Source organism: Trichechus manatus, unplaced genomic scaffold (genome assembly GCF_000243295.1).
Source record: "Trichechus manatus latirostris isolate Lorelei unplaced genomic scaffold, TriManLat1.0 scaffold00031, whole genome shotgun sequence".
NCBI classification, from domain to species: Eukaryota; Metazoa; Chordata; class Mammalia; order Sirenia; family Trichechidae; genus Trichechus; species Trichechus manatus.
Genome location: NW_004443967.1, coordinates 11,993,318 through 12,017,286, shown reverse-complemented (window position 1 = coordinate 12,017,286; position 23,969 = coordinate 11,993,318). Strand labels below are relative to the sequence as shown.

Sequence of the window (23,969 nt, the reverse complement as noted above, 5' to 3'; positions counted from 1 at the left end):
TACGGTTGGAGACTCCACACTACTCTCTCAGTAACTGATACAACAAGTAGGCAAAAAAATTAGAAGGAATGTAGAGTACTTGAACAACACTATTAATCAACTTAATTGACATCTGTAGAACAATGTACCCAACAATGAAAAAATGTATTTTTTTTTCAAGTACAAGGGGAACATTCACCAAGACAGAGCGTATGTTGGACTGTTACTCAAATCTCAATAAATTTAAAAGGATTGAAATCTTCTGTGACCCAAATACAATTAAATTAGAAATCAATAACAAGAAGAACTCTTATAGTTCAATAATAAGAAGAAAGACAACCTTGTTAAAAAAAGCAGTAAAAAACTTGAATAGGCATTTCACCAAAGAAAGCTTAATAATAAGCTCATGAAAAGGTCCTCACCCTCATTAGTCAGTAGGGAAATACAAATTAAAACCAAAATGAGCTACCACCATAAGCCCACTAGAATGGCTGTAATCAGAAGACAAAGTATTGGTGAGGGTCTGAAGAAATTGGAACCTTCATCCATTGCTGGTGGTCATGTAAAATGATCCAGCCATTTTGGAAAAGTTTGGCACTTCCTCAAAATGTGAAAGATATCGTTACCATCTGACCCAACAGTTCCACACCTAGAGAAATGAAAATATACATCCACCCAAAGCCTGGTATGTGAATGCTCATAGCATTATTCACAGTAGCCCCAAACTGGAAACAACTCAGATGTCCGTCAACTGGTGAATGAGTAAACAAAATATGATAATTCCATGTAATGGAATGCTGTTCAGTAGTAAAATGGAACAAACTCCTGATACATGTGACAACATGGATCAACCTCAAAAACATTATGCTAGGTGAAAAAAGCCAGACATGGGCATTTCCATTTATGTGGATTGTTCGAAGGGGGGAATTTATGGAGTCAGAAAGCAGGTAAGTGGTTTTCTGGAACTGGGGTAGGAGTAGGGACTGACTGCAAGTGGGCTTAAGGGAATTTTGGGGGGAAATATTCTAAAGCTGGATTGTGGGGATGGTGTCACAACTCCATAAACTTACTAAAAATCATAGAATTTTTACACTCACAGTGGATGAATATCACGGTATGTATACTTCAGTGAAGCTGTAAAAAGTGTGTATCATTGCTTTGTCTTTTAATTTCCTAAAATATAGAAAAGATCTGACTCAGCTTGACATCCTGCTTCTGTTCTGCTTCTCTAGTCATGGTATAGCTGTTCGGAGCAGCTTTGGTAGTCATCAAGATAATAGTGTGTATTGAAATAGGTGTATTTTAATGCTAGCTAATCAGTTAATATACTTAATATTAAATAATGTTAGCTATTAGTGTTCTTTGATAGCTTGTAAAACCATGTTTCAAAGCTTTCTTTGGAGTGCAGAAGTGCTTGACTTCACTGGAAGCTCTGTGATGGACTGGGAGACAATGTGTATATATTCGGGTGTTTGTATGTGTGTTTGTATGGACACTGATGGCAAGCTGCAGGGTAGCAGGAGTGGGGATGTACCAGAGTCACGGGCCTCACAGCTAGTGGCAGCGTTCATTTTGCTGTCAGAAATAAATAAAAGGCTCATAAGGAACCTAACCATCCCTTCAGTCTGTCCACGTGAAATACTTTTGTTTGGCGTGGCTCTCGTAGACGTCAGGCCGTCTCCAATAGCCAGAATTTGGAAGAGGAAGTGGCTGTTACCCAAAACTGGGTCCCATAGATACGAAGGGAGTTTGCAGAGGCAGCAGTGGAGAGTGAGGTGGGCAGAAGTTTGAGTTGTTAGGCTTGGGAAGGGAGTTCAAGCAATTTTGTAGAATGAGGAGGACAGTGTGAGTCAGCCCTCCAGAGAGCTGGCTTAATTGGGGAGCTGTGGCAATAAGGCTAGGAAGAGGGTTGAGCTGGTGAGGTGGGGAAGCTTTTACCTGTTCTCTGGTATAATGCGTATGAGGACTAGTTGTGTTTAAAGAGCCAGGGCCAGGGCAGGTGGAGGTAACTGGGGAGGGGCTAAATCTCCTCAGAGTGGTTGGCAGTCTGCGATCGGTACTGAATTATCAGAACTGGAAAGCTGAGGGGTGGCTTGATCCACTGGGCAAAAGCAGAAATATGGGTGAGGGTTGTTTTTGTAGTCATGTGGGTTGGGAAAAGTCATGTCATTTTCAGGCTGAGTCCCATACTATAGAATTAGAGGTTGAGTAGGCAAGGTAGCTGTTGGCCAGGGTTGGAGGCCCCAGTTGGAATTCTGTAGCTAACTCCCTCAAGTCTGGGATTGTCATTCACTTGTCCTTCCCTTCACACACACACGTACACACACATGTTGCTGTTGTTGTTAGGTGCCATTGAGTCAGTTCTGACTCATAGCGACCCCACGCACCACAGAATGAAACACTGCCCGGTCCTGCGCCATGCTCACAATCGTTGTTATGCTTGAGCCCATTGTTGCATTGGAGCATTCTGGGTGTACTTCTTCCAAGACAGATTTGTTTGTTCTTTTGGCAGTCCATGGTATATTCAATATTCTTCGCTAACACCACAATTCAGAGGTGTCCATTCTTCAAAGGCACACACATAGAGATTATTTTATATGATTGGGATTGTATACCCCACTTTGTATTGCTCTGTTTTCACTTAGAGAAGTGTTTATAATGTTATCAAAAAGTCTTGGTAAACATGGTTTTCAGTTACTACATAATAGTTTCTTGTATGGATGTACTGTAATTAACTTTATTCTACTGTCTTGTTTGATTTGATTCTTTTCCCCAATTTGGAAGTGACTAGAAGTCCCATTATCAGCATCATGGTTTTTATTCAGTATGAGCCGACTGCGTGTCTGACGTTAGACACTCCTGAGTGGTTTCTCGAGGTTATCAGCAGGGTTGAGGCAGATGGTATAGTGTGCTCCTCTCCACTGAGTAGACAATCTTTATCAGCTCGGGGATGTTTGAGATACTTCTGGCTGTCTTGAAGCAGAACACAGGTTTTGCTCTCCATAAAGCCCCTGAAGACTGGCATAGTTGCTGTCTGAACCCCCTGTTAAATCCCTCAAATGCTGGCCCTGGTGCCTGGCACACGACTTCCCTTTGCCCTATTCCTTTGAGCCTTAACAGTGTTTGTTTTGGGTATAACTGAGATGCATGGAGGCAGGTGGGTCAGGAGACAGGTGTACTTTATCAGAGTAAACGTGCTCATTTTGGGAGTCGTTTGGCTGGAAGCCAGGCCTGGCCTATTAATATTGATGTCATTTCCATATTGTGCCTTTGACACTGCACTGCATAGCTCATTAATCACAGAAGCCACCCACCCCATCCTTCCCTAACATTTAAGATGTGTTTCTTTTGTATAGCTAGAGGTGAGCCGTATTATTTTTTTCCTGTTATCAGTTAAATCTTTGAAACTGAGGAACTTCTTAAAAATGACTTTGGTTATTTTTCACATGTCCAAAGCTGTGTACAAGCCACAGACTTAAGAATGATAAACTATTAAATGTTCCTAATTACATCATCAATTTATGGATGAGGATATTAAAGATAGCTGCTGTTAGTGTAAATCACTTTGCTATTAAATGAGCCACTCATGTAATTTTGTAGAAATAAGCCTTTAGAGTGTGCCATTCAGAGTCCTTAAAACTAGAAGCCAAAACGGACCCACCTTTGCTCAGTCTGCAGAGGGCTCTTATTTGTCCATTGTCATTTGTCTCTCACAACCACCTGTGAGGGAGCAGCGCTGATTCCTGTTTCAGAAAGGCAGAAACCGATACTTTTAAAGACAGTTGAGTTACTGTCTTGCAGAGGTAAAACAGGAAGTGGACAGTGGAATTAGGGCTCAAATCCAGATCTTCTGACTCCAAATCCTGAACACAAGTCACTGTAAACTGTTGCCTTTCTGTTTGCAGTGTACAGTTTATTAAGAGCTTGGCTGCTAACAAAAGGTTGACAGTTCGAATCCACCAGCCGCTCCTTGGAAACCCGATGGGGCAGTTCTACTCTGTCGTATAAGGTCGCTATGAGTTGGAATCAGTGCGGCGGCAACAGGTATCAATGGGTTTTCTGTAGTTATTTTAAAAATACGTTTATGTTAGCGGTTCTCAAAAGTGTGGTGTGCTAACCCTTGGGTTCCCCTGAGACCCCTTCAGGGGGTTCTCAAGGTCTAACACGGAGGTGTTATTTGCCTTTTTCACTCTCATCCTGTCCTGACAGTATGGGGGCATTTTCCAGAATTGACATGGTAGCAGCAAATTAAATGCAGAGGCAGATATGAGAATCCAGCTGTCTTCTGTTAAGCCAGACATTAAAGAGATTTGCAAAAATGGAGAACACTGCCATCCTTCTCTTTGATTGTTTTTTTCGAAAATATATTTTTCCCAAAATGCGTTAACATGCAGTGGATGTATTGTCATTTTTAAGTGAATTAATAAATGCATACTTTTAAAATATCTCAGACATAATCCAATAAACAAAAGCTCTTTGGGATCCTCAATAAGTTCTCTGAGTGTAAACGGTTTTAGGACCAAAAAGTTTGAGAACCTGATTTACATCATGCCTGTGTCAGTCAGACAAGCACCTCCTTTATTTCGCCTTTCCCGAACAGTGGGTGTGTTTTCTTGCATGATCTGTAGTCATAGCGCCTTCTGTGCTTGTGATGGTTCAACGTGTTAACTATCAAAAGGCCTTTACTAAGTAAGAGGTTAAAGAAGTGGCAGGAATCCCAAGTATTGAAGTAGGTTCTCAAGGCAGTAAATACAAAAGAGTCAGAGACTTGGGGAGGCGCTTCTCTAATGTTGGGGGCTAGAGCCCCTTGGAGAATTCAAGAAGGGACAGCTTTCAGATGCGGCTCTTTCTGACCTCTGTGGGGTGAGAGTAGCGGGGACAGTACAGGGAGTTGGAGAATACCCCTCTTTTTAGTGAGCTGAATAATTTGTGTATTTTTTAATGTTTTTTTTTTTTATTTACAAAGAAATGTGTTCATTTAATTAATTCAGACATTTCAGAAGCAAGTAAAAAATATGAAAGCCATCCTATCACCTCTTCTACTCCTAATCTAACTTCCTGGAAAAAACCTAATTTTATATCTTTGAAATCCTTGCACAAAAATTCTTTTAACATGCACAAATAATCACAAAAGCGTTTTGTTTTTCTTTTTTGATGGGTTAAGTTTTTCTTTGTTGTTGTTTTTGTTTCTTTGTTTATGATAAAAATGGATCATTCTTCAACCTGTTTTTATCAGTTGAAGTGTTTTTGAGCATCTTTCCATGTCAGGACATAAGAAGAACAGATTCGTTTTGTTGTTGGTGCACTGTATACCCTATGTGGCCACGCCGAGTGGCTAAGGTATTTCACCAATTCCGTATTTGACAGGGGGTTCGTGGCTTCTGGATCCCTGGGTGGTGCAAATGGTTAAACGCTTGCGATTCGAACCCGCCCAGAGGCGCCTCAGGAGGCAGGCCTGGTGATCTGCTTTGGCAAGATCACAGCCTTGAAAACCCTGTGGAGCAGTTCTACTTTGCACACATGGCGTCGCTTTGGCAAGATCACAGCCTTGAACACCCCGTGGAGCAGTTCTACTCTGCACACATGGAGTCGCTTTGGCAAGATCACAGCCTTGAACACCCTGTGGAGCAGTTCTACTCTGCACACATGGAGTCGCCATGAGTCAGAATCAACTCAACAGTTACCAAAAACAGCAACAACTAGTGGTTTCTGGTTCTTCACTGTGAGCAACAATACTGCAGTGAACATTCTTATAGATAAATCCTTACGTTGATACTTCTGAAAGGACGGAGTCCCAGCTATGGGACTGATGGATCTCAAGGGATATGTTTATTATTTTTTGTTTTAACCTTTTTATTAAAGTATAACCAGGTATGTTTATTTTAAATTGATAAATGATGCCAGTTTTTTCATCCTAAAACAGTATACTAATTTATATTCACACAAATAATATACAAGAAATGTATGCCTTTGCCAGTGTTGGCATGTTACCCATATTTTTAATTTTTGTCAGTTTGTGAGATCAAAACAAAAAGTACCTTGTTTAATCGGATTCATTGGTTATGTATTAGGTCGAATGTCTTATATGCTTATTGGCTCTTTGTATTTTTTCTATGAATTGACTCTTCGTAGCCTTTTTATGTCTCTCTGTTGAGACCTTTCTCTTCTTAATTGGTAGGATGTGTGTGTATGCACTCATGTGAGAGAGAGCGATATTAACCTTTTGTCATGTGTGTTACAGATGTTTATTTTTAATGTTGAGGTTTTTTGTTTGGTTTGGTTTTTTGGTTAATGTTACAGAGAACTTTGGAGTTTTTTTGGTTTTTTTTAATAATAGTTAATCTATACTGGCTTTTCCGGTAAGACTCCTGGATTTCCTATCATGCTTAAAAAATTCTTTCATGCTGGGATGAAGAATTTAGAGAAAGCTTAGCTGCATCCAGAAAAAGAAGCAAGGTGACAAGGATAAAAACGGTTTTCCAGGTTAGATTTCATAAGGTAGCCCTTCAGTGGTCTGGGTCATCCATTAGTTAGACAGTGCCGGAATAAGGATCTATTTCCAAAGTTATTTGCTGGCTAGTTTACAGTTTTGTTTGTCTTTAATTAGTGCTCTGATGTCTGTGAGGCACACCATAACCCTAACAAGCAGCTTGTATGTCCCCAAGTAAGCCAGATAACACATAGATTGCTTCCTGACCTTACTTGGGTTTTACATCCGATGGGGTTGACTTGCCTTTCTACCTTTCATCTCGCCATTGTATCTGAAACTCAAATGTGCATACCACTTGCCTGGAAATCTTGTTAAAATACAGATTTCTGATTCAGTAGGCCTGAGATTCTGCATTTCTAACAAGCTCCCAGGTGATGCAGATGTTTCTGGCTCATGGACCAAACTGACCGTAAATGCTGATAGCACGGTGATCAGTGATTCCCCTGAAAGGAGAGAGAAATAGGATTCAGTCTGCCTCTGGCCAGGCTGTGGCCCGTGTGCTTCTTAACCTTCTTTGTCTCGACCTTTGGTCTGTCTTGTGATCCCACCCGTCTTTGGATTCAGAATCTACTTATGGAAAATCCTAACTCCAGAATCTAACTCCAGCAGAACTTTTGATTATGTTTGTCACCAAACTTCACACTTGGGCTCCTTGACCTCTCACTGTTCTTCTCTCTTTACTCCGGGTTCTGTTACCTGCCGGCACCTCACTGAGTTCCGATTCCAGTTTAGAATGAGTTGTTTTGAGCCCTGATATATTCTTAAGTGGAGTTTACCCAAATTTAAAAAGTTGAAATTGGTATGTATATTGCACATTTGAGTATTTGAAGTATACAAGCATAGATGTTAATGTTTTTGGTCGTGGTAAGTGTGCTAACATTTGCTCCCCTGGATATTATTGAATAGTCTGTGAAGAATGTTATTAATTATTCAGATTAGTACTTCTGAATACATTTACCAGATGAGATACAACAATGGAATATGGGTAAAAATGAAACTTTGTTTAAATCTTGAAAGATTTATCCATATTTTTTAAAATTGATATTTTTAAACATGTGGAGAGAATAGTATAATAAACCCCTATGAACCTACCTCCCAACAATAGTTATCAACATTTTCTAATCTTGCTTTATGAAAGATATTTTAAAACACTAAATGCTTTTAGTGTTAGAATGGGGAATTTAGTTGATAAATCTGTGTTAATTATATAAATTTGCAATAGAGATAGTTTCTAGTTGCTATTCCAGAACACATTTTTAATCAACAGGTATCCAAATAATAGTGTAGGGAAGCATATGGCCGATAAAGTTCAGTGAGTCTGGGCTTCAGGGATGTCAGTGAATGAATGGAGAGCCACACCAAGAGTTCTGATTTCCAATTTCACAGATTTGATTATTGTTATTGTACTTATACTTTTATCTCCTTGTTTCTGTTCCTCAAACTCCTATATTCTTTCCATGTTTTAAAGTGTTTAAATAATTTGAAGCAAGGGATTGCTTTTAAGGGAAGAATAACCCTATTACGGCCGTGCATGTCATTTGGAAGGGTAGAACTGAAACAGATGTGTGTATGTCCTTAGACATACGTCAGACATGTTAGTCACATCAGTTTGATCTGTGCTATTGGCAACGTGATAGGCACTGAGTTTGTTTTAGAGTTTCCCAGCCATAGGTGAGTGATGTGGGGCTCTGGCTGCTCCCCATGCAAGGAGGGCAGAGGGAATCAGTATCACGGGTTCACCTCCAGCCCATCCTCAGCATACCTGTTGAGAAACTTTTAATGTGTTAATTGACTTACTAAACTGAGATCAAAAACCAAAAAACCAAGCCCATTGTCGGTGAGTCGATTCCAACTTGTAGTGACCCTATAGGACATAGTAGAACTGCCCCATAGGGTTTCCAAGGAGCAGCTGGTGGATTTGAACTGCCAACCTTTTGGTTAGCAGCCTAGCTCTTAACCCCTGTACCACCAGGGGCCAAGGTGAGAACAGCAGTCATAGCTAATCAACAATTAACCAGTGCTGAGATGACCAGATGCACTTTTAGAAAATAGTTTCTCACTTGCCTTTACCTGGATCATCTTCCATTTTGAAACCTGGTTTCTTTGATTAGGTCATTGAGGGTCCCACAAGGGAGAAAACGAAATTGTTCGTATTTTAATTGCCAACAAGATATGATGGACAGAAAGGGAGTGCAGCAAAGATAGTTTTCAGGAAAAAAAAAAATGCACTGAAACATTGTCTTTAATGTTGCTATATTTACTGACTTGGATATACTAGGAATTTTTTGAAAAGGGAATTTATTTAAATGGTTGACAAGCTGATTTTCTTATAAGTAGCATAAATATGCCATTGATCCTGGGGGTAGGAGGCTAGTTTGTGAGTCAGTGTATAACTTGCTGGATTTGTGACCTTTGCACTGCTTCATCAGTTGATTCCTGAGGACTTCAGGTTTCCTTACCTGTGAAATGATGGCGGTCAGTGGATGGTTGATACAGTTTATTCCTTGCTGCTTAGTTATAAGGCAGAGCCCTGGTGGCGCAGTGGTTAAGAGCTCGGCTGCTAACCAAAAGGTTGGCGGTTCGACTCCACAGCCACTCCTTGGAAACCCTTTGGGACAGTTCTTTGTCCTATAGGGTCGCTGTGAGTCAGAATTGACTCGACAGCAGTGGGTTTGGTTTTTGGTAGTTATGAGGCAGCCCAATCTCTACAAAGTGCTTTGAAACAGGGAAGGCCCTAGATTCCACGTGAATTGAGTGCTGGGAACAATGCCTATTGCAGGACAGATTGGCTGTGCGTAGAGTCACCAGAACAAGCCAGGGAAGTAAACGGAGCCAGGTTATCAGGTGGGAGGGCCGGGGAATGAGAGGAAGGAGAAAAATTGGAAACTGGAAAGGTAATTGCAGTTTGAAAATACATCTCAAGCTGGTACAAGTAGGACTGATTTCTATTTAGGGCTAATAGAATGTACTGGTTATTTATTGAGAATGTGCTTATTGATTCCTTTTGACTGTGTCCTTGATAAGTGCATTTTCGAATGAATGAATGAACACACATTAGACTTACCGAGTCCCGGAACGACGCACGAAGGTGAAATCATGGAAGAGTTCAGATTCATTTCAAAGTCATCTGGTTAGCTCCTGACTTGGAGGTTTCCTGACATTTGACAGGCTCCCCTCCTTGCATCTAACGAGCCGGCAGCCTTTCACTGTCTCCGTGCCACTGGAGGGTTTGCTTTCCTGCGTGATTATTTTGAACAATGGAGAGCTTCATTCCTCTAAGCCTCAGAGCTTACGTTTAAAAGATGGCTTCATAAAAAATTCAGTAACATACACAAATTTGTTTGTTTCTTATTACATAGTTGGAGCAGTCTAAGTTCTGAGACAGGCGATCAGGCTTCCAGTCTGTGAGCAGCTTGAAGTACTGGTGACAGTTCAGGTGTTGCTGTCGTAACAGGCCGATATCCTTTCCTGTTTCCTTTTGGTCGAGGCTTCTGTTTGTCACCTGCTCTGCTCTCCAGACTGCTTCTACGGAAGCAGCAATGACTGTTGGTTAAGATTAATGCCGTATGTAACAGTGAATGCTAAAGCTGGTTTTTGACATAGTTTTTTACAGTTTGTGTAAGCCCCTAAAAGTTTAAAGATGTATTTATTCCTCAGACAACGTTTTAACAACAGCAGTGGAACTTTTAGAAGTCACTGATACCTCTAGCACCTTAGCAGACCTGTGCTTCCGTTGTTGTTGACCTTGACCACCTGGCTGAAGTGGTGTTGTCCAGTTCCTCCACTGCAGAGTTACTGTTTCTCCCGCTTTCCATATTGTCCTCTTTGCAAGGAGGTCATTGTGGCAGTCCACACTTAAGGAGTGGGGAGTGATGCTTCTTTCTTTCTGAAGCTAGTCCCCCTCCAGCAAGGAGTTAATTACCCTTTAAGTATTCCTACCTGGTCCAGTGCGATGGTGTCACCCCTGGTAAGCTGTGATTCTCCACATCAGCCCGCCTGTCTCTCCAGTGTTCAGGGTGCTGGTTTACCCTGTGACCTCCGTTCTTGATGGATTTAAGAAGAGTTGTTGATTTTTAGTTTTTTGGCTTTTTTCTAGTATGAGGACGAGAATGATGACTTCTAAGCTCTCTACATGACAGATCAGGAGGCCTTTGTACTTGTATAGCAACGCTTACCTAGAAGAAACTCCTGTGCCCTAATCAGGCTGGGGCGGTCACAGAGCTGGCCTGAGCAGAAGTATGTGGGCAGCTCTGCGTTGTCACCCAGCCCTCTCCTTTTATGTTCTCCAGCTTTCTCTCATACACCATTTACTTCCTAGCCTTTGTGTGGAACAGAAAAATACAGTTCAATAGTTACTTCTATAAAATATTATATTCTCTACTGACCAACTTGAAAACGAGTGAGTTGGAAGAAAAAAAGAAGTTATTTGTCTTTTCATTCGTTGGGTCAGTGTTTCTACAAGAAAAAGTTTTGTAACTTAACATAGAGTTTGACCAGGGAGGATGATGGCAACAAAGGAAATTTTAGGACCTACTAACCTGAGGAAAATACAACTGTAATGATTTTTAACTATTTTTTTTATTGTAATGTTTTTATTGTAGCTTTAGATGAAGGTTTACAGAGCAGTTTAGTTTCTCATTAGACATTTAATAGACGTATTGTTTTGTGACATTGGTTGCCAACCCTGCCATGTGTCAACACTCTCCCCTTCTCGACCTTGGGTTCCCCATTTTCATTCATCCAGCTTTCCTGTCCCCTCCTGCCTTCTCGTCCTTGCCCCCGGGCTGGTGTTCCCATTCAGTCTCACGTACGAGGTTGAGCTACGTGTATTACTGTTTGTTTTCGGAGCCTGTCTAATGTTGGGCTGAATGGTGAACCTCAGCAGTGACTTCAGTACTGAGTTAAAAGGGTGTCTGGAGGCTAGACTCTCGGGGTTTCTCCAGTCTTCTGTCAGACAAATTTTTTAAGATTTTTAATATAAAGCGACACATGTCAAACTGTTGGTGTTTGTGTGTCTACCTTTCACAGGCAGAGAACCCTCCGGACGGGCCGGACTGTGGTTACGGCTCCTTTCACCAGCAGTACTGGCTCGATGGGAAGATCATTGCCGTGGGTGTGATTGATATCCTTCCGCACTGCGTGTCTTCTGTGTATTTGTACTATGATCCTGATTATTCCTTTCTGTCTTTGGGCGTCTACTCTGCACTGCGGTAAGATTGCTTTTGGCAGGTGTAATGGGTCATATAGAACTTCAAGTCATTCCTCATTTGATTGTATTTCATTAGTAACAGTAGGAATGCTGTTGGGTAGTACATTCTAATGATTTATTACTGGAATAGTCTTTTAGTTACATATTGATACTCAGAGGTTCCACCTTTACAGGTGATGCCAATGTCTGGTGATAATTCTCTGTCTTTTTAAGGTAACCATCTAGTGCAGCGTATGAGACGTCATCGTATTTGTATGATGCTGTTGTTGTTAAGCTTTTCATTTATAAGCTCACCTGTCAGAGCTTATGTTTCTTCAGTGTTATTTATGTTCTTTTTTGTGTCATCACTGTCACATGTGTTTTTTCATTATTAATTAAAAGTTAAATGAATCTAATGGAAATGAATTAAAGCAATATTAGCCCATTGGAAGAAATAGTGGTGGTGTAGTGGCTAAGAGCTACGGCTGCTAACGAAAGGTTGGCTGTTCGAATCCACCAGGCGCTCCTTGGAAACCCTGTGGGGCAGTTCTCCTCTGTCCTGTAGGGTTGCTATGAGTCGGAATCCACTCGACGGCATTGGGTTTAGTTTGGTTCGTGAGTGTACAGAGCAGGGCTGGTGGCACCTGGCTGTCCGCTTGACTCTGACCTTCGTCAAAAAAAAATGATTCCCCTTTTAGGTCTATGGCTACAGATATATGCAACGCGACACTAAACTGTTTAGGTGCATCATCCTGATGGTGCAATGACAGGGTTTTACTTCATGACAATATTTGTCTCTATTTTTATTCCTAATGGAGCCCTAAGGAGCCCTGGTGGTGCAGTGGTTAAAGCACTGGGCTGCTAACTGAAAGGTCGGCGGTTTGAACTCACTAGCTGCTCTGTGGGAGAAAGATGTGGCAATCTGCTTCCGTAAATATTTACAGCCTTGAAGACTTTAAGGGCCAGTTCTACTCTGTCCTGTAGGTTCCCTATGAGTAGGAATCAACCTGACAGCAGTGGGTTTTTTTTTTTTTTTTTTTTAATGGAGCTCTGGTGGTACAGTGGTTAAGCCCTCAGCTGCTAACTGAAAGGTCAGTGGTTCAAACCCACCAGCCGCTCTGCCGGAGAAAGATGTGGCAGTCTGCTGCTATAAAGATTTATAGCCTTGGAAACCCTGTGGGGCAGTTTTACTGTGTCCTGTAGGGTCGCTATGCGTCAGAGTCCTCGACAGCAACAAGGTTATTTTTATTCCTGCTTGTTTGTGTGTGTATATTGGTAGAGAAGGGAAGGAAGGTGGGTAGTTATTTTTCTTTCATTTGGCTCTTTCTCCCCCTCTTTATCATGTGTCATTTTTTCTCTTTAAATTTTCCACTTTTTGTGTCTAATGGTCACATTTTTCAAGTGATGATAAAATGTACTTCCAGATTATTTCTTTTATTTATTGTGTTTGTGTCTTTTTCTTAATTATCAAAGTAGAAGTGTTGATGTGCCTCTTTAATCAGCAATTTTATTTGAAAAAACAGTCTGGTCCCTAATTGATTTTTTTTTGTGTGTTTCAGTGCCCACTCTGTAAAGAAGGTCTAGATATATGGGTATTTTCAATCTGACTCTTAATACCAAATTATAATAAATTCACAGTTATACAGTGTTTTTAACTGAGGTCTGTAATGATCTTTTATTTTTCTTATGTATTTAATTGCATTGTTTGTATAAAGTAATTCAAAAGCATCCATGGCTCTTGATGATCTCACTGAAATTGGAACAGATAATTTAAAGCATTCACATTTTATAATTTTAAAAGTTTGCAGTTATTCAAATTATGTAATTTTCAAAGTTTATATTTATTTCAGAAAAGATGCATTTGCTTTGTATCCGAATCAGTCAGTACTTTGAAATTACTGCCGTTTTCTTTCTTGTCTTATTTTTAAATCTTTCACTTTCCACTGTGTAGCGATAGGTTTTTCTAGACTTCCCAGATAAATGTTAAGAGGGATATTTATTTCCTATATAATAAACCCAGCCTCTGTATGAAATATTATTTCATGGCTCAATAAACTAAGAGATGGTTTAGAAATCCTGCTACATTTGAAGCAGTAAATAATCAGTTCCCAGCAAAATTAGAAAGCGTTCTGTTTATCACTTGGTATATATCTTTCGAAAATCCCGGCTCTGGAGAACTTTGAGGTGGTAGCAGAGGAGCCTGATAGCAGGAGAGCTGTTGCTGGTTGAGTGTGGGGAGATGGCCCCTGCAGTGCGGTCTGCTCACTTCCTCTCCCTGCTCTTGGGAATGTGAGTTGCTGAGTCTGTAGAAGAGGAAAGGCAGCCAGGAGCCTGACCTTTTGACGCAGAATCGGGGCGAGTAGGTTACGAGTCGCCAGTTCCTTCACTGATTTCAATGTATTTCAGTGAAACCTGTTGAGTAGTTTGTACTCAGTGTCTTCAGTAGTCTTACAATCAATGTAGAGTTTTGTGTTTTTACATTTTTGTGTAATCTCATCTGCAGGTTAAAAAAGTATTTGAATTGGGGATTACAACCATGGCTTTTCTTTACATATTTTAGCAAGGCGAATTTTAGCAATGTAATTAATTTAATAAATATTTATTGAGCACAATCTATGGATCCTGGCACTGTTCATAGAAGCAAATAAGACAGATAGTGTTTCCAGCTTTGTCCACCCAAACCCAAACCTGTTGCCATCGTGTTGATTCCGACTCATAGCAACCCTATAGGGCAGAGCAGAACTGCCCCAGAGGGTTTCCAAGAAGCAGGTGGTGGATTCCAACTGCCAACCTTTTGGTTGGCAACCAGGCTTTTAACCACTGTGCCACTAGGGCTCCAGCTTTGTCAAAGCAGACAGTAAATTAGAAAACCAGCGACATAATTTTAGATACTCCATAGAGCTGTTAACGAAAATAAAATCAGTGGTGATAGGCATGGGGCCTGGTTTTTATAGGGTGGTCAGGAAGCAACTGTTTGAATAGATGGCATTTGGGGAGAGAAGAAAGAAAAAGCCAATCTTGTAAAAATCTGAGGGTAGAAGTCCAGGTAAAGGTGTGGAAGTCCAAGTGCCGTGAGGCAGGGCATTCTTTAACATGTTGGAAAAAACAGAAAGAAGGTTTCAGGGATGAAGTCATAGGAAGCAGAGAGTGTTACACAAGGAAGGCAGAGAAGCAGGTGGCATTGATTGGTGAGGAGGAGGGGGCAGATGGAGCAGGACTTGTTGGGAGCTTGGATTTTATTCTAGAGTGATACAACCCAACGAGGGGGATGTGGGAAGGTTACCCAATCTAATTGGAGGAGACGGCTTAGACTGCTCCGGGGGGATTATGGAGGGGCAAGAATGGAAACAGGAGAACCAGTTTGGATGCTATTATAGTTGGTAGTTTTTGAGGTGGTCGTCATAAGAAGGGATCATGTTCATAGTAGATTTTGGAGGCAGAGCCAGAAGAACTTAGTGGTGGATTGGGCATGGGAGTGACAGAAAGAGGAGCAATTAAGGATGACTCATAAACCCTGTGGGACAGTTCTGCTCTGTCCTGTAGGGTTGCTGTGAATCAGAATCGACTCGATGGCAATGGGCTTGGCTTGGCATAGGTTTTGGGCATGAATAGCTAGAGGATCAGTGATAGAATTAACTGAGATAGGCAGGACCTGGGGAAGGAGCACCATTGCGGCTAGGGCTTTTTGTTAGAGTTGGATGGTCCTGTGTTTGTTTGGATCAGTGCACTTGTTCCCCAGTTGGAACCTTGGGAGTGGATCAGTTCTAGGAGTAGTAGGATTTATTCTGTGATAGCCTAATATTGTTTAGTCTGCTTGAATTTAGGAATATTTTTATTTTAAAGATGAATTCTTAGGGCAGCAACCTTTCAAAGATTTAAATTTGAAACTACAAAATGTACAGAATATTCAGTAAAAGAAAAATTTCTCCTTGAATTTCAAGCATCCGTTGCTACCAAAAGGGGAAAAAAAATAGAAAGGAAAGAAAAACTTCAAGAAACAAACACAAAAAAACAAGCAAAGAAAAAACAAAGCAAACAATTTTCCTCATACTTTAGAAATGTATCGACGTTTTGCTTAGAACTGTCAAATAACCAGTCACCTGGGCTAGTAGGAGGAAATTATGTGCCCAGATGTATCTGGGTACAAATTAACACCAAGCATAGACATTGCAGTGAAGATGCTGATGATCTTTGTTCAAGCAATCCTTACCTGTGCCAACAAATAGAGAAAATGGTGAGAGACCATAGTTTTTCCCCTCCCTAGTTTTAGGAATAAAAAATATTTTACAGTTGCAGTTTGATATAGGAAGGAGGTATGCATCGTATACACTGAAAGTGTTTGCATGTAAATGGTCAGGATACTAATTATTCTGTAATAAAGATAGTTTATTCCTGAAGTAATTTTTTGTTTTCCAAAGTTTACTGTACTGTTTTTAACCTAGTATGCCCAGATTCTTTGAGAACTCCAGGGCATAATGAATAATAGCAAGAAACTGTACTAAGTAGATGCCTTTACTTTTATGCTATTTGAATTTTAGATCAGCTGCTTGGCCCGATAAAGTGTAAAACCTGGAACTTGGATGCATTTGCTCAAAGTAATTTAGAGTTTCATTGGTATCTCTTTAGTAAAAATCCTCTTACGGTGTTTTTAAAATTGTTTTTCTTTCAAAACTTGGATTTTTTGATAGCCTAATATCAGATTTCATCAAATATTTGTCATAAGATTATAGAGTTATTTGAATATTGAAAACAGAATTAAATGTAACTTTGTCTTTTGTTTTTTCTTTTCCTTTGGCAGAGAAATTGCTTTCACTAAGCAACTTCATGAGAAAGCGTCTCAACTCAGTTATTATTATATGGGTTTCTACATTCATTCATGTCCCAAAATGAAATACAAGGTAAAGCTGATTTTATTTCACACATGTCTACTGTGAATTCAAATGATGACGATTAGTGCTTTGCTGTTCTGTAGTTCTTTAGCATACCTGCTTAACTTGCTTGGACATTTCTAATGTAGATCATAATTATTATCAATTCTACATGTGTCTTAAACTCCTCGTAGAACCTTATATCTTCATTGTCTGGAACAATGCCTGACACATAGGCGCTTAAAAAATATGTGTTTGACAGATTAATTGCTAGAAACTAAATGATGATATATAAACCTCAGATAGTCTAGAACTTTTGATAGGACCTGCTTCCCTCAGGTTCCTGGGTAACTGCAGGAAGCCCGCTAGGAAATCTACCTTCTGTCTGTGCATCCTAATCCCCACCCCCCAGCCCCCTTCTTCCTCCCTCCATTTGGTACTAGCCTTGCTTCCTTTGTGCCCGTCACAGTCCAGGAAACCTGAGGTCCGTGTACGCAGCGGTGAGATACTTCCAGTGATACACTATTTGCAAATGTTTGTAAGGTTTTCATTATAGAAAAAAAAGAGTCTTAAAATTTTTATCTCAGGGCACAGGATTTGGAACTTTTAAGGAGGGACAAATGGGTTAATAAGGAAATGTCTTTATTGCCTTTAAGCTTTCTGTAATGAGTACCACTGCTGTCATTGTTCTTGTAAGCCATCATATTACTGTGAGATTTAAATATAAGAATTTCCCTTTAAAAAAGGTTTATGACTCTCCTTAATGAAGTTCTTTAATGTTTTCTAAGTATTTATCGCCCACTGTAAAGACTCTGGAAAGTATAGAGCAGTGAGAAACAGACCCCCCGCACTCCCCCCACCGTCGTAACAGTAACGAAACACCACCTGCGGCACTTAGAGCAAAGATCTGACGATGCAAAAAAGATGAAACCATGAATCTTCCACTGAACAGACTTGTGACCTATGTGAAGATTGGGGCATTTTACATTTTAAAAATATATCAGTATTGTGGTCTGGTAAGTGGTATAGAGGAGTTTGAGTTTACTACACGCTGGGTGGAAGAGGAAGGGTTTATAAAAGAGATTGGATTTATCCAAAAGGAAGCCGTGGCCCAAGGAAAGAGTAGGTGTGTTTGGGACGCACATTCATGGGAAAAGAGCATTACAAGTGAGGATTCATAAGTGACAGTGCCCATGATGAGAAAAAAGGGTGACCAGAGGACTCAGATGGGCCTTGAAAGCTACTCTAAGGCGTTTAGGCAGTTGGGAGTCATTGATGGTTTTAAAGCCAAGAGCACAGCATGTGTAAATCAAAACATATAGATGTGTCCATATGTATAAATAGGACTTTTTTTTAATTATGAGAATTTTAAAACTTCAAACTGAAGACTAAAGTGTAATTGAACCCCTGTGTACCCATTGCCAGCTGCCACAATTCACAGCACATCTTATTTAGTCTTCTCTCTCATCCCACTTCCACCTCTTTTTGAATTCTTTTGGAACATATCCAAGATATCATTTCATCTGTAAATGTTTTGGTATGTATTTCTAAAAAATAAAGGCACTTTGAAAACATGACAGTGCCATCATCACACCTAAAAAGTATTAGCAGTATTTCTAATATTTCTGTTATCTAGTCAATATTCATACCTCCCCAATTGTATCATAATCCTTTTTACAATTGATTCATTTAAATTAGGACCCAAACAAGGTCTGTGCAGTGCAATTGTGTCTCTTAAATTTCTGTAGTCTGTAAATCCCCCTCCTGTGTTTTTCTCACAAAGAAATGATCCACAGGATTTGGTGATTAATCAAGAATGATTCCAGAGCTTTGAGGTTAAGTACTAACTGGCTGGGGAGGTGGTGACTCCACTGTCAGAAATGGTGGAGTCTAAAAGGAGACCTGACTCTGAGGGAAGGATGCTGACATGCTGTCTACTGCTTTTCTGTTGACAACCCAGATGGTCTGGTTGAGGTTTCCTGCTGGCCTTTGGAGGTTCTCCTTTGAGCTCATGTTTAAGTGGCACTATAGATAACTTTTGAATTTGGCCTGAATTATTAACTTACTTGATAGGCTTAAATATATGTTTTATGCAGAAGGAAAGAGCATAAACACATTTGTTTCACCATAAATATTTACTTGGTACTGTTTTTACCAGTATTTTCTCCTTCTAGCTAATTTCAATGATAAAACCAAAACCCGTTGCCATCGAGTCAATTCTGACTCATAGCAACGGTATAGGACAGAATAGAACTGTCTCAGAAGGTTTCTAAAGAGTGGCTGGTGGACTCAAACTGCCAGCCTTTTGGTTAGCAGTGAGCTCTTAACCACTGTGCCACCAGGGCTCCAGTTTCGGTGATAAAAAACCAAAACCAAACCCATTGCTGTTGAGTCGATTCCGACTCATAGCGATACTAGCTCCAAATTAAAGAGACCCGATGGCGCAGTGGTTAAGTGCTCAGCTGCTAACCAAAAAGTTGGTGGTTCGAACCCACCCAGCAGCTCCACAGGAGAATGACCTGTCAGTCTGCTCCCAGAAAGATTACGGCCTAGAAAACTCTATGGAGCAGTTCTACTCTGTCACATGGGGTCACTATGAGTCAAAATTGACTCGACAGCACCCAGCAACAACTCTAAATTAGTTCACTGCAGGAAATTCAAGTACTCAAGATATTTTAATACAATTATGGGACTCAAACTGGCTACCTTATATATTCATCTTCCTTTATGTAATACTTGTGTGTGAGCCATCCTACACAGAAGTATTTTTATACCAGTCTTAGGAACTTGCAGGGATCTTGTTTGTAACTCAGCATCTTTAACGGCCACTCACTCTCAGATCCCCACATTTCCCTCGGCGCACTTTTCCTCATGCCTAAGCTAAATTCTGAGTTGTTCTATATTTTAAGCCATTTCTTCTTTTCCTGTGGTTAGTGGAAATGTTGAACATTCGTCATTCCCTTCCTCTTCATGAGACGTCGAACTCACACCTTTGTTGACTCTAATCCAGCCTCAATATTTGATGTTCTTTAGTCTTCTCCCTAGGTAGAGTTTGGCTTGGAAACTGAAAGTCTGGCCCGTATCTCGTTTTTGGTTAAGGTTTTTCAAAATGTCCTCCATGCTGTTTAATCTGGCTTAGTCGTATCCAACCTAAATCCCCCAGAATTATAGCTTCAGAGCATTACTTTTTTTTATTCCAGTTGCATGAGTGGTACCCCCAGGCCTGCTTGCTTTCTGGCTTACTTTCTTCCTTCGTTCATCAAATATTTATTGAGCTCCTACTGGAAATACAGCAAGACCCAGAAACACATTCTGGTGGAGGATCTAATAAGTTAATGTCAGATAGGGGTATGTGCTGTGTGATGTGGAGACTTTAGCTGGGTGTGGCTGCTTTGGATTGGGTGGTCTGGGGGGCCTCTCTGAGGAGTCAAGGTTAGGCTAAGATTTGAATGACAAGAGGAAGTCAGCCAGTGGGAAGGTGGAGGTGGGGGACATGTATGGAGGAGATTGAGGGAACAGTTCTTGAGTGCAGCGCACCTTAGCTTTTGAAGTTGCCATCCACTAGGTCGGTGGTCATCACTTTTGACTGTTGGAAAATCCTGATGCTTGGACCCTACACTCAGAGATTCTGGTTAGTTGGTCTGGGGTCAACCATCGGCCTCAGATTTTTTTTTTTTTTTTTTTTTTAACTCTTAGGGGTTTCTAATATGAAGTCAGGATTAAGAACCACTACACCACTTTTTTTGTTTTTTTAACCTCTGAGAAGCTAATGAGGAACTGGAAAGATGATTATTTCCCGTTTTAAAGTCTGCTATTTTCTGTTTATTAAATTCACAATCACTTATATTGAAGAAGCACATATCTGTATTTTGACATCTGGGGCCTAGAACATACATCTGGGGCCTGATAGAAGGCCCGCTGATCTCCAGTCCTTAGTTGGGTTTTTCCACCTGAGGCCTTTACCTGTGCTGTTTTCATTTTTCTTCCTCTCTCTGCCCACCGCCCATACTGCAGACTCCTTATCCATCACTTCTCAGCCAAAGAGTCACTTTCTCCCGAAATCTGTACTTGACCCTAGAACTAAATTTGACCACTGCCCACCCACCCCCAGCTCCCACCGAATTCTGTGTTTCTTCCCCCAAACTCTTCAAGTTCTGTCTTTTGTGTGTGCATTCCATGAGGGTCTGATGATGTTTGTCTTCTTTGTCATGTGTCCCAGGTACCTAACAGTGTGCCTGGCACCGAGTAGATGTTTAATACTTGGTAGACACTTGTTCAATCAAAAAGTGAGAATACTAATGGCAACGGTTGCTTAACAGATATTTATTGAGGAGGATAGGACAACTTCTACTTTTCAAAGAGGTCATAACTTAGTAACAGACACACAGAGAGTAATAACAGATATGATAAGTACTGTGACAGGACATCACAAGTATTCATGATACTCTTGATAGCCAAGGGAGGTGGTGATACAGGAGGTGTAACAGTTAGAGAAGTTGCTTAGCTACAGCCAGGCTCAGTTTTTGCAACTGCAGAATGGGTGTGATGTCGGAACAAGAGAGATTGCATTGTTAGCTCCCTTTCACTCTAGATTCTCTCTGGTTGACTAACATTACAAAATCATTACCTGTGCTTGTGTTGGGACCCAGCAAGTTTCTGTGTTTGTATATTGGTAAATGGCCCCCCAACTTCCGCAAAGCCTGCTCATGCTATTAGCCAGAGTTCTTAGTTTAGATGCTGGAGAGAAAGAGGGTTGTGCTAGTGGATACCAGTACTGCCTCCTGGAAAATTCCCAGAATTGTAGATGCTTGTCTTTGGCTTGGAGAGAAGCGGCTCTGAGTTAGATTAGGAGTTGGTGTTCCGTGGTGAACCTTCAGTAATGGGTCCTGGGTTGTGTCACAGGGTGTCTGTCAGCTTTGGCCTCATCTGTTCAGGACAAAAACAAAAGTCTGTTAGAGGGTCAAATATTTATTGGTGGAATAATTTGACTGTTTTACTCCATTAAAGTGAGGAGAATTTTGTATGGTTTTGCTACGACACCAACCTGCGTCTCATTATTAATGACAATCTGACCAGTGTTTAGCTCAAGGCCATTTTTGTCAGAAAAGGACACGGTCGTTCGTTAGCACAAGTGTAATATTCCTGTTATCCCACAAACCAAGCCATTGAATTTGAGGAGACTAGTTAGGGGATGTGGCAGAACACCGCATCACTGTTTTGGTCCCTGTACAAAGTGTTGCTTCTGAAGCGTTAAGGCTATGACTTCTTTACTGAGGGATAAAGATAGGCAATCCAAGATGGTTCTAATACCATTTCATACCTGTTACTGCAGCTCTAGAAGCGCTTAGAGCCACAGGTGTAACTTTGATTATACACATTTACTGGTATTAGTACCAGGTGTAAGCTGATAGAAATAACTTCAAAAGCAGATTGGTCTTCCCTTGAATAGAGTTAAGCTAACATGACAACTAGGGTTTCTATGTGGGAATCTCTTCCTGGCATTTCTTGGGGATTTTATGTTTTTCTGAATCATGAATCCTGAGAAAAATGGGTTGAAAAATCAGGAAATTGGGGGAAAGAAAGTATCCTCCCACAAGAATTAAAGCTTAACCATCAACATAGAAATGTTACTGGTTCGAAGGAATCCACTTTCATCAAGTGGAAACCCAGAGCAGGAGACCCTGAAACGTGGAGCTGACAATTCAGGCTGACATTTTCCGGCACCAGGACAGGAGTGCCAAGCACGGAGCAGTCACGAGCCAATCAGTTGGCCTTCCCATAGCTGTTGTCGTGTTATTGAGTGTGTCTGCTGGTAATGATGTAAATAATGATGTAAATAAAATAAATATTAATAAGTTTCTATACAGTGTATGTGTAACACAAGTCACAAGTTCTGTGCATGGTGTTCCAAGAAATAACAAGTTTTGGAAGCAAAATAACTCCATAAATTGGCAATTTCAACCCATGAGTCTGTGTAGTGCTGCTAACTTGCTAGGAGAGCCAAGTGTTACCTTATTCAGCTAGGACCCCATGATGTTCGCTAGCATTTTCCAGTGTTTGGATCTTTACTGTAAGCTACAGTTCTTTGTAAATACTACTATAGTAAATGTTTTTATTAGTAAACAAGTTTTAAGATTTCCATAATAATGAGTAAAGAGTACAAAGAATGTTGGAAGCATTTTAAGAATAACCTACAATTTTGAGAATTCCAATTTCTCATTCCCAAATCCCCCAAATTAATTATCTGTTGGGAATTTGGAAACACTATTCAGTCCTATAAAAGTAGCACGGTGGTAAGTGTACAGCTCAGAATAGAAAGAAGATCTGGGACTAAATTTAACCATTCAAACGAAACTTTAAATTTCTCCCAATATATTTTATTAATATTACATCTTCCTGTGAGAGACAATTCTGAAAGTGTGTAATAGTTAGTGATTTTGTAGATATTTGTGAGATAAGAAGGATAACATTTTTGAATGTTAAATTAATTTTATAAAGCCAGCATTTCTCTGGCATGGTTGGTTGAACACTTTTGTGGCCCTCAAAAACATGTTGATTTTGATTTTTATATTGCTAGTTTAAGAAAATAGTTTCCATCACATTGTGAGTGAAGATAGGTAATTTTAGGTAACTGAGGAGTAAAGATATTTTCATTTCAGTTAAGGATGTTTTATTTTGAGCAAATGAGAACAAATGAAGCAATAGCACATCTGATTATAAAAATGGAACTTTTCCATCAGAAAATGTGTTGTTCAGAATTGTTAGATGTTGGCCCAAGCATGAGTATTTCTCATTGCAAATTGAAGGTCTAGAACTAGTGACCAACAAAAAATAACTCACAGAAAGGGAATTGCACGCTATTGTAAAATCTCTCACTTTCAAGATTGAATGGGAATACATTTAGCATGTAACTACAGTTACAGTTAAAATTATATTTTCTTTCTTAAAATATAATTGTTTAAAGCATTAGTAATAGTATATTTTTTGCCTCATTGTAAATATACATGGAAAAATCTATAGAAAGTATTTTTTATTTGGTATTAAAGAAAAGATTCATATTTTTAATATTTTGTATACTTATATATATTTTTAAATTATGTATTTCTAAATAGGAATATTTTTAATAACTAAGAAGGAACAGTCTATTACGTGCCTGGTACCTGCTAGCCATGGGGGCTTCAGCCATAAGCGGTGTGGATATGGGCTCTGTCCTATGGAGGGAGGCATGAATATAATTACAGTACAATATGGTGCATAAAGTGGTGCCAAGTGACCTAGATCTAGTGGCCTAGATTACTGTTTCATTTGGATTTTCTTGAGTAGATTTGGATATGTTAAGTTACAATCCTCGCTATATAATACATTTGATGTATGAGATAGACCGAATTAAAATATTTAGCAGGTCTGAGATACACACACATAAAAAAGCTCATTTTATTCCCCT

General features: G+C 40.1%; 1 protein-coding gene across 11 annotated transcripts in view; it reads left to right on the top strand.

Annotated features, from left to right (window-relative positions):
• ATE1 (arginyltransferase 1) overlaps window positions 1-23,969 on the top strand; it is a 153,070-nt gene that overhangs the window by 47,925 nt on the left and 81,176 nt on the right. For all 11 annotated transcript variants that reach the window (XM_023730024.1, XM_023730027.1, XM_023730026.1 and 8 more), the window contains 2 exons: window positions 11,498-11,679; window positions 16,456-16,555. In XM_023730024.1, the coding sequence (XP_023585792.1) occupies window positions 11,498-11,679; window positions 16,456-16,555 (282 nt within the window). The remainder of the gene's footprint in view (window positions 1-11,497; window positions 11,680-16,455; window positions 16,556-23,969) is intronic.